Source organism: Pseudopodoces humilis, chromosome 6 (genome assembly GCF_049639895.1).
Source record: "Pseudopodoces humilis isolate 2021_Gansu_Grassland_sample_001 chromosome 6, ASM4963989v1, whole genome shotgun sequence".
In the NCBI taxonomy this organism is placed as follows: domain Eukaryota; kingdom Metazoa; phylum Chordata; class Aves; order Passeriformes; family Paridae; genus Pseudopodoces; species Pseudopodoces humilis.
The window spans coordinates 13,514,873-13,525,874 of record NC_142205.1 but is presented as its reverse complement, the minus strand read 5'-3'; the positions used below and the strand labels follow the sequence as shown (position 1 = coordinate 13,525,874).

The following is an 11,002-nucleotide window of genomic DNA, read 5'->3' as shown; positions in this document are numbered from 1 at the left end:
TGCCAGTTTTAATTCACTTTGTCTTAAAAAAACCCACAATTCAGTTCATGGTAAATGAATTTATTTCAATAAATTAACCCTAGGACTTAAATCCCCAGAAGGTCTTTTCAATAAATTAACCCTAGGACTTAAATCCCCAGAAGGTCTTTTCCCCACTGCTCTCAAGGAGCAGTATTTCAGTCATTCTAGACATCCATCCTGCTTTAAATTAATCTGGCTGAACAGAAAGCATTTCAGGAGAAAAAAAAAAAAAAAAAAAAAATCAGAGCCACCTTGTGAAGTCCCAAGAAAGTAAACAAGAAGTAGAAGAAGTAAATGTAAGTACTATAAGTCTGTTATTCATGCAACCTCGCATGGGTGGTATTTTTATAAGTACAGGAAGGAGGCAATCGAAGGACTTGGACTCCTTGATCCTCGCGCGTCCGTTCCAACTCAAGATATTCTACGATTTTATGGAGGCGGGGGCAGGTGCGCTTGCTGAGGATATCCATTCGTTTCTCCAGACGCGTGGCACTATCCGGGCGAGCTCCGCGCCGGCAGCCGCCCCTCTCTCCGCGGCCACCCCGGCAGGCGGAGGGGCCGCCACCCGGCGCTGCCCGCACCCCGCCGCTGCCGCCCGCGGCCCGGGCGGGGCCTGTCCGTGACGCGGCCCGGGCGGGGCCCTACAAACGAGCCGCGCCAGGCTGGGGCTGCGGCGCTGCCGGCCGGCCGAGGCGGGCGACAGCGGGCGCTCGCAGCCCCCGCACGCCGCTGCCGGGCGCGCTGCCCCGGACGCCGCCTCCAGCGCGGGCGCCCATGGAAGAGCGGGGCGAGCGCTGCCCCTCGGCTCCGCGGCCCGGCGGTGAGTAACGCGGGTGCCTCGGAGGGGAGCGCCGCGCCGGGGGCTGCCCTCGGCAGCGTGGGAAGTTAGGGGTGGACGAGGCTGCCGGCGATCGTGGATGGACTCTGCCGGCTCCGGCGTGCGCTGGCGCTGCCGCCCGGCACCTGCTGTCGGCAGGTGGGAGCCCCGGGGCAGGCGAGCCCCGCTGCGGGCTGGGGAGCGCTGCCCGGCCGGGCCGTACCTGAGAGCTGTCCCCAGGCTCGGGAGGAACCTCAGCCCTCGGACTCACCGAGCCAGGCTCTGGGAGGCGGGCAGGAGAGAAAGCGGGGGGGAAGCAAAGTGTTTGGCAGCACCTGGCCAGGTGCGGCTTCTGGGCACTTCCTTTATCTTCTTTATCTTGTGGCAGAATGACAAGCACAAGGGCAGAGCGGTAGGGCTCTGGAAGCGGGGCGCCTGCCTGACGGGAGAACACTTGCAAAAGCTCGGCTGAGCATCTTCGATCCGCTCCTCACATAATGCTGGAGCCGGCGGGATGCAGCGTGCCCGGCGAGCTGCAGAGGGATAGGGGCACAGTGCTCTTTGGGGGTGGCAGGAGGGCACAAAGCCTTAATTCGAGCTCATTTCTGTTTTGAAGGACTGTCACCCTAGAGTAGTACAGCAAAGGCTTGGTTACTGCAGTTCTCGGTGTGCTTTCCAAGAATAAAGGTGTGTGCAGTTCAAATCTGTTGGGGGTAAAAGGATGGCGGGGGGGGGGGGGGGGTGGTAGCCTTCAGATGGAAGAGTTTGGGTTTGGTCTTATCTTCCAGGCAGACATTGAAAAGATCAGGAGGGGGCACGCAGCTGAGTACTGGCAGTTCGATCACCTCAGCTGACTGGGAATTAAAGTACATTATTCTCCTCCCTTTCTCTGTTAGTGCAGTGCGTTTTCCCGGTTTCAAGACTGCTCCTCTTTGGATTTTGGTGTGGGAAAAAAAAATATACCCTTGAAGTTCTAGGAATGCTTGAATGGCATGGGGATAGAATGTCTGCAGGGAGCATCTTTCTGGCATGAGAGATCCATGCAGTGCCCACTCCCACTGAGGGAGAGACTCTGCAGTGTGTATGGCAAATAGAACATAGTAGAACAGGTTTATTTTGGTGAGTGCATGTATATTCTCTGGCTATCAAACTTAATTTGTAAGTATAAATATAATAACTGTTGCAATTTACATCTGCCAGCATTTCTTACACTCTTGAATAAGTGCATTTCTCACATCGCTCAGAAACGAGCACCTCTCAGTAAGAGCACAGTCACTGACATCAACTTTAGCTGTCTCTTGCACATCTACCTTTTCAGTACCTACTCTGTTGCTTTATCCGTTTTCGAAAATGCAGAGGTTTTTGATACTACAAAACCAAAAAATACCTCTGGTAGTTCAGCAAGAAGGTTATGCATCCAAAGCAAGGCCAGCTATTGCAGTGGAGAGACCCTAATTTGACAGAGCAAATTCCAGCCTCAGGACTGACAGGTTCCCATCTGTGTCCCTTCCCTTGGCAGGACCCTACCTTGGTTATTCTGAACAGGTATTGCAGGAAAACACTTTCCAAGACATGCATGTATGTATAGATACATACAACTCTTCTGCTTTTCATTAGAGGAAATAAAAAATGTTTTTATTAGTCTCACTACCCTGGGATCTCCCCTCATCTAGAAATGCCATTCATAACACATAAGAAATCAGAACCCAAAAATATGTCAAAGCTGATGAATTTCCATGAAAATTTTTGATAGTGAGAAAAACAAAACTGTAATATGCTAAAGCAGACCAAGATGGGAGATCCTGCTGGTCATCTGTCACTCCAGAACATGAGGGTTCCCTCCAGGTCACTGTGTAGTGCTTTGCTTAGTAAATTGATTGGTTTAGCTAAGTCTAATACAGTGATGACCTCACCAGTATTCGCCCTGATCCAGTGTTATTCTGAAGGCAGGAGAGTGGAAGACACCGAAGTCTACTTGAATATGAACTAAATGACTATTTTGAGATGTGGAGGTTTTTTTTGGTTTTGGCTTTTTGGTTTTTGTTTTGTTTTATTTTTGTTTTAAATATTGATATTTGAAACAGGGCCCACAGCCCTGTTTAAATGGTAAGAAATTGCTTGGCAGAGGAAATGAGAATGGGATTGCTTAGTCTTCTGTGTTCTCTATTTTAATACATCCAGTTAAGGTGAGCCTTTTTACTGAAAGAGGGCAAGACAGGACAGAGCCATGTTTTCACACACACTGTTTTCTTGGGGACAGATTTCATGAATTAGGAAGCAAGTCAATTAACTGTGCAATAGATTTCTGCTTCCCAATTAGAATGTGACCCATTTTGCTTGGAAAGTGGGATGGGGAGTAATTTTTGGATTTTGAATTGAGCATTTGGGCTTATGGGGGGGGGGGGGTGTGAAATAGAGCAGGCAGTGGTGCAGTGTAGTTATTCTTTACAAAAAAACCTCAGTCCTGACAGTTATTTAAAAAAATTGCTAGAAGGTGTTAAGGGGATTCCATATTACTGCTCAGTACAAAAAATTTTGTGCATCCTGAGCTTTTCAAGTTATTTTTATTCTGGTGTAATGTCCCTTTTTATTTTTACCTGCATGAGGTTCTCCGAAATCTAGGGTATTTTCTCTTCTAACAATTTTTATGATCTCTTGGCATGAAAGACTGGAATGGTCCCTTCTGACCTTAAGAAAGAGTGCATGTTATATATAACCACAGTCTATTGTAAATTTGCTACCTTACTGCTCACACTGGAGCTGAATTCCTTTAGAAGTCATGAACTGGTGGCCTATCTAATATCTAATTTGCATAAACTGTATTTATCACAGCAGGTGCAGAAATACAGCAGATTTCAGCCAAAAATACTTCCTACCAAGTCAACATTTCTCAGCTTGTGAAGTTCTCCTTCCCAAAATTTAAAGACCTTTTAAAGTGTATTTCTGAAGTCTTGGTGCTGATAGACAACATCTCATATTAACAGGACTGAAATTATGATTACATTTCTTAACATCTGACTATAAAAGTTAAAGCCATGGTTTAATCTCTCCTGGTTGTGCAGCAGTTTTAATATAATTTGGGAAATGTACATATCACCTAGGCACTGTAAGACAGGTTCATACGGTTACATATAGTCCCTTCATAATGTGCAGATGACTTTTTTGATGTATCATGAGGTGATCAATAGTTTATGGTTCAGAGACCTTCAGTAGTATGTAGTTCTATTTCATTTATTACACTTATCTCTGTAGCACTCACTAAAGTAGGAAAGTATTTGTAGTTAATTCCTGGAAACTAGAATTCAAGAATTTCATTGGCAAGTGTTGTTTAAAACTTTTGTTAAAATGGGATTAAAAGCTACAAGTATATGCAGTGGGAAGTATGGGAAGAATTTCTTCATGGAGAGGGAATTTTGATACAGTACAATAGATAAAAATAACAAAATGCAAAATATATTTTCAAGAAAAAGCATGTTGCATAAATTGAATTAATTTTTTTTTTAAATTGCTCTCTTTGCCATGCTGCTCTTGGCTGAGTTTTAAATGATAGTAGTATTGAGAAGTTTCAGGTTATCAGGATACAAAGTGGAACTTGAGTTAATATAAACAACTAGGGAATATATTTTATGGTGGACAGAGTCTACCCGTAGAGGATAGGAATATACTGTTCATATCAATGAGTTCTTGAAGGTTTTCCAGTACGCTGCAATTGCTGTAGTTCAGTTTTTTTAAAGCACATCACTGAATACAAATGTTCAGAACACTGAGTCTTTATCAGTTTAGGAAGTTGGTTATCTCGGGGGATTTTTTTTTTTTTACCAAGAGAAGAAGTCAGCATAGCAGATGTGTGGGTTGTACTGCACAGATAGGTTTAACCAGCAATGTTTGTCTTATATATTGCAGTACTGTGTGCCCAAATATGTATGAGGGAAAATAACAGTCCACAAACTGTCCTGAGGCTCTATCACATCAGCCAAACTAAGTACTCTTTATAAGAACAGAATGTCTCACTCAGATTTTCAGCTCTAATCTCCCTCTACAGACAAACTTCAGCAAGTGAAGTGTAGCTCTCATTCAGCCCAGACTCTGTTTTTTGGGATGGCTGGGCAGAGGTCTCTCCAGTGAAGGGTTTCAGTTCTGCAAGGAAATAAAGTGAGGCCATCTGAAACTTAACCTGTTTGTCCACAGTCCCTAAAGAACCACACAGGAAAACACAACTTCTCTTTAATGAACATTAAGTCGCTTGCATGCTTATGGAAAGGAGTTTTGCCTCTCCTAGTTACTGTCCTGGTAGTTACTGGGCCCTATTAGCTCTGCTAAACCTGTCAGTGTGTTACTGTCAGCTTTTTGTGTGAGATATGTCCCTGACAAATCTGCCAGCAGACTCTGCCTGATGCTTACTGACTGCCCTACAGACACTCCTTAGGTTTCTTCCTACCCACTTGGACAGCTAACTCAGAGGTTCTTGTGGAAGTTCAGAGCTAAATCTAACCCCATCCAATTGCCAGAAAAATGAATGAATAAAATGAATTTAAAAAAAAATTAAAGAGACTACCTTACTTTGTTAATGCATATTAAACTAAGAAGTGTATATAATCTAGGTAGTTTAGGCAATGTCACTCATGACATACATATGGAGGCATTAAAATACCTTTGTAAAATGGTAAGAAATGGAAATTACAAAATAGTGACACATGTTTCAAAGAGTACTGAAGCATGCTTACAAGTCAATGACTTATGACAGCCTCTGGCCCTCATTCTGCATTTACTGGTTAAATTTCCTATTTATTTCCAAGTTACTATTACTGTAGAAGAGGTTTTAATCATAAAGTTCACACTGAATCTGGTTAAATAAATAGGATGGTACATTTCACTAATTATTTGGAGAAAGCTGAAGAAAAGATTAAGCAAAAGCAATCAGACTTTTTGAAAAGTCTTGGTATAATCTTCAAAGCACCATTTAACATAAACTGTGTTCCTTTTACAACTTGCTCATTTACTTGTAGCAAATATAATAGTAATGGCTGTCAGTTAAATTTTTTGAACTAATTTGGAATATGGAGTCATCAAGTGAAGTCATGTATGTTCTGCATGACTTGTGGTTGCAGTGAAGAGAATTCTTAAAGCAGAAGAGTAGCTTGACAAAGTGACTGCTTTAAACTCGTCAGTGCTTATTATTGTTGAAAGAGTTTTTCCAAGCCACAAATTATAAAACTATGGAATACATGTTTACATCATTTTATATAAAACACTGTAATTCTAGACACCAAACTACACATCGACCTAAAGCATTAAAGGGGATGTAAAAGATGAGAGCTGAGTGACAACAAATTTATATGCTGCTTTATTCCTGAAGACCACTCTTGTCCTCTTGTCACACATCATGTATTTTATGCTGAATTTAGAGGCACAGTTGTGTCCATTGTGTTACAATAGTCTAACAAAACAAAATAATTGATCCAGATATCAGGCCTATATAGTTTGGGAGAAACAAAATAGAACGGAAATAAGAGGCAAACAAAGCTTTATTGCTTGCAAACAAAACATCCAGTAGCGTATAGGTATTCTGAATGATAGAATTACTGATATGGTTCTTTAGAAGTGCATTAAATAAATGCTACAGATACAATAGCTGTATTCTTCAGTGGAAGATGTGCACCTGAAAAAATAGTGGGGAGGAACAATGGGATTCTGTATGTCTGAAACAGAAGATATTCTTGTGTTATTATGAGATTTCATGTTGAAGCAGGAAACAGTTACTTTTGTGTATTTAGAAAACCTGCACCCCATAAAAGTCTTTAAGAATGGGAACACATTGAGGCAGAGCTCCACTGAGGCTCAAAAACCTGCTTGAAGTGAGGCCCCTAGTACCACACCTGTAATATCTCACAGGTCTGATTTCAGAGATGCTGGCTAAAACAAGAGTAGAGCTAGAGTGAAGAGACACCTTGCTATGTCTTTTTCTCAAAAGTTCCTATGCTATATTCAGCCATGGAAGGCTTGAATAAAAAAGTTGGCAATTGACTAGTGTAAAACTGTGAGCTACAAATTAAGAATCCCAATAAATTAATAAATAGAATTAATTTTCAAAGAAAAAAAAAACCTGAAAAACCCCCAAAAAGAGCAGGAAAAAAAAGTCAACACTGCGCCCCCTCCAATCCAGTGGTGTGTTGTCACTATGAGACCAGCAGCTAAAATTTAATCTTTCCAGACAGTCTGTTACAGAACTTGGCTGTTAGCATAGCATATTTCAGTCTGACTATTAAGAAATAAGTGTTCCTACCAGTAGGCTTTAAATTCACTTCTTTGTACACAGTTCAACCTCTTCCTCTCTGGAATCCTATTATGCTTTTCCAATAAGGTGTTAAGACAACAACTCCGGCTTACTATTTATGGAGCCAGTGACTTAAAATGTACTGTGAAGTAAGTGGCTATTCCTTTAATCTGTGACCTTAAAATTCAACAGAGTTGATGTTTTGTTATTCTTATGTACTGAGCTGCCCATCAGTCACTGATCCAGTCTGGTTGGTGCTGTATCCTGTGCTCCTGTTGCTGCTGAATATTGTGGCAACACAGCTCAGTGAATTCACCTGTATTAAATTTTCTGTCACCCGGTGTCTTCCCCCATCAACTTCCACAGTGTGGGGTTATGAAGACTATTTCTTGTTAAAAGCAATATAGATTAAGCTGAGAATGATTAGCAGGAATGGTGGGGACAGGGAAAGAGAGCAGAAGACTAATGACGACAGACAGAATGGAACTCTTGCAGGCAGAGAGAACTTAACGGTGGCCAAAAATAAAAAAAACTCAAATTCCTGTGCAAACTTGCCTCACATCAGACATCACAGAGTAGCCTGAGACAAGGCTCAATATTGCCACCTTGTACCCCATTAAAAATGGAAAAAGGGAAAGCACCAAAGTGATAATCAGTAGAAAACATCAGGAAGCAGACCTGTTCCATTCAGGATGGAGTCATGACCTCTGTAAATGCAAAGCTATCAAACAGAACTTTAGATTACTTAGAAACACATCATTAGTCCTTGTTGCACTGGGACTTAGGTTATTGTGGAAAAGTCATTAGTTTCTTTTCAGATTCTCTGGAGAGTTTCCAAAACCTAGCCCTTGCATTTCCTCAGGTTGTTCATATGTACTTTCATATTTCAGCCCTTGTTAGCTGGCACAGTATGTGCTGTTCTAGGCTTAAATTTGTAATTACAGTAGCCTACTAAGGCAAAGCAGTCAGGTACTCAGCTGTCATAGCTTCTACTTCTAAGTGGAGTTAGAAAATACTAAAATCCACACCAGCCCTTCACTGAGGGTATAAAGTCTTTGGAAGACATTGTAATTCAGGGAGCCTGTGTACACAGCCTGCTCATACTGCAACATTCTAATAGCTCTACTGTGTGTGAAACCATTACAATTTCACTTCAAACATTGCATTAAAAATACCCTGACCTTTAAAGGGTGTTCAGTGGTGGTATTTAGTAGTCTTTCGATAAAGCCTAAAGTTAGTTCTTTACATCCCAGCAGCTTGCTGGCTAACTCTTGAAATGACCTTCAGAGGTATCCATTGTGTATTTTCTTTCCTGAGTATGGAGACAGGAACCACAGGTCTTTCAGTGTTTTGTTGATTCAGTCATGCTACGGTCTGTGGTTTCATTATCTTACCTCTTTGCAGGGCCAGTGTGAAAGCCACCTGTTTTATCCTTAGAAACAGTAAGCGCACAGAAAGCAAAAGTTAACTTCACTTAAAAATGACACAAAATTCAACTTTTCTTTGGTGTGCTATTTACCTCGAGCTCTTCCTAATTCCTTCCTAGGAGAATGTTGCCTTCTCATGTTGGACAGCTCTATCTATATTGCATGAGCCTTTTTCCCAAGAAGCTTGACTTCTAAGGTTGCTGTTACATGGTTCTTTGGGAGACTGTAATTTCCAGGCATCCTACAAGACCCTCAGCTTTTAGGCGTGCTATTTTGGTCCCCTCCAGATCTTTTCCTTTTTATGTTTTGTTTCTAAGACAAATCTATTCTAATAGACCAGAAAAACAATTCTCTTGTGATTGTGGTTCAACTCCAAGGAAATCAGATTTTTAAAAATAATAACTAATAATACTCTGCGTGCAAATGAAAGATTCATAATATTAATGTCTCCTTATCCCTGGAAATAATTTTCTTATGGCATTGTTGCATATGCCTGTCTTTTAAAACATTTAATTACACTAAATTATCTATGAGGCTGGAGTTGGGAAAGCTAAAGTTTGTTCAGTTTTGAAAAGAGAAAGGTATTTGCAGTGTGGCCGAATATAACGTGCTTTTTCTTTTCCCTCTTTCAGTGAAGTTTTTGCTTGAGAAATACACATTGGCTCAGCAAAACAAAAACCACTTTTAAGGGTTCTTGGTGGAAATCGCTCTATGCCCTATTACCTGCTTGAGTGAAACCAGACTAAAGAACTTCTGTCATGGCAGCTTTTCTGCTGGGAGCTGTGTTGCTTATTGTTCAACCTCAGATAGTGCCTTCCAGACCAGCTATAAATTCAAATGCTGAGACTTCTTCTCAGTCTGTTCAGAGAGAGCTTTTAAAGAAAACATCTCAGAAAAATGACTTCAAGGAAAACATTCATTCTAATGGATCATGTCAGCAGCTGCCACAGACTATTATTATTGGAGTGAGAAAAGGTGGAACAAGAGCTTTGTTAGAGATGTTGAGTCTCCATCCAGATATTGCAGCAGCAGAAAGTGAAGTTCACTTCTTTGACTGGGAAGATCATTACAGGAATGGATTGCAGTGGTATATTAATCAAATGCCATTCTCATATCCCCATCAGATCACCGTGGAAAAAACTCCAGCGTATTTCACATCACCTAAAGTGCCTGAAAGAGTTTATAACATGAACCAATCAATGAGACTACTCCTTATTTTAAGAGACCCAAGCGAGAGAGTACTATCAGATTACACCCAAGTGTTCTACAACCACATGCAGAAGCACAAGCCGTACCCATCCATTGAACAATTCCTGATAAAAAATGGTGAACTCAATGTGGACTACAAGGCAATAAACAGAAGCTTATACTACATTCACATGCAGAACTGGCTGAAGTATTTTCCTCTTGATCATATCCACATTGTAGATGGGGATAAATTAATCAGAGATCCCTTTCCAGAAATAGAAAAGGTAGAGAGATTTCTGAAGTTATCACCACAGATAAATGCTTCAAACTTTTATTTCAATAAAACTAAGGGATTCTACTGCCTGAGGGACGGTGGTAGAGAGCGCTGTTTACATGAGTCCAAAGGACGAGCGCACCCACACGTAGATTCCCGGTTACTCGAGAAACTGCAGGAATATTTCCATGAACCCAACAAGAAGTTTTTTGAGCTTGTGGGCAGAACATTTGACTGGCACACATTTGTGGCAAGTTAGTGGTAAGCTTCAGAACCTATGTTCCAGTGTACAGTTAGAAGATTTAAAAAGGGCATTTAAGCTATTATTTATTTGTAAAATCCATAAATACTTCTGTACAGTATTAGATTCACAATTGCCATATATACTAGTTATATTTTTCTACTTGTTAAATTTGAAAGCATTTTGTATTGTTTTTCATGGTTGTTAACATTGTGTATGATGTGTCTATATGAAGAAACTAAATTATTTCATTGCAGAAGGTGCTCTCTTGAGAATGTGTTGTCTTTTTAATAAATAAGAAATTCATTTCAACAGAACATTTCTGAATTATTTGAATACTTTGGCCTTCCTGGACTATTTTCACTAATTGCTAATGAATATGCTAAACTTTACCTTTCCATTTTTCTTAGTTTAAAGTGTGGATTAATAATTTATTTTCCATTTGAAAATATTATTGTACTTAATAAATTGTTCAATCCTGCTTTATGAAATTATTTCCTGTCAAAGTGGTGGTACTTACACATGTTGGGAAATACACACCCAAAGGACAATGGAAGTCTCTATGTAATTTGATATATTAACTAATTTGACATATTAACTTCTATACTTAACCTTCATATTCACTGTTATAACAAGTGCTCCTCAATTCTTTGGCAGTACAGTGCAGGTTTCATGGCAGATTTTTAAGGATTCTGTGGGGACCAGCTCAAAAAATACAGTTAGCTGGAGAAATATGGTCAACCTGAAAACTTCTTACAGT

General features: G+C 40.8%; 1 protein-coding gene across 2 annotated transcripts; it reads left to right on the top strand.

Annotated features, from left to right (window-relative positions):
* The first annotated feature begins 702 nt into the window (after positions 1–702).
* On the top strand, positions 703–10,733 carry HS3ST1 (heparan sulfate-glucosamine 3-sulfotransferase 1). Of its 2 annotated transcripts, XM_088057029.1 has the most exons (3): positions 729–841; positions 1,455–1,525; positions 9,172–10,733. In XM_088057029.1, exon 3 carries the CDS (start codon positions 9,298–9,300, stop codon positions 10,258–10,260), a length of 963 nt encoding a protein of 320 aa, XP_087913155.1. In that variant the 5' UTR covers positions 729–841; positions 1,455–1,525; positions 9,172–9,297; the 3' UTR covers positions 10,261–10,733. The 2 variants fall into 2 exon arrangements, with proteins under 2 accessions (XP_087913154.1, XP_087913155.1); XM_088057028.1 differs by lacking the exon at positions 1,455–1,525 and having other exon boundaries at positions 703–841.
* Positions 10,734–11,002: the final 269 nt, after the last annotated feature.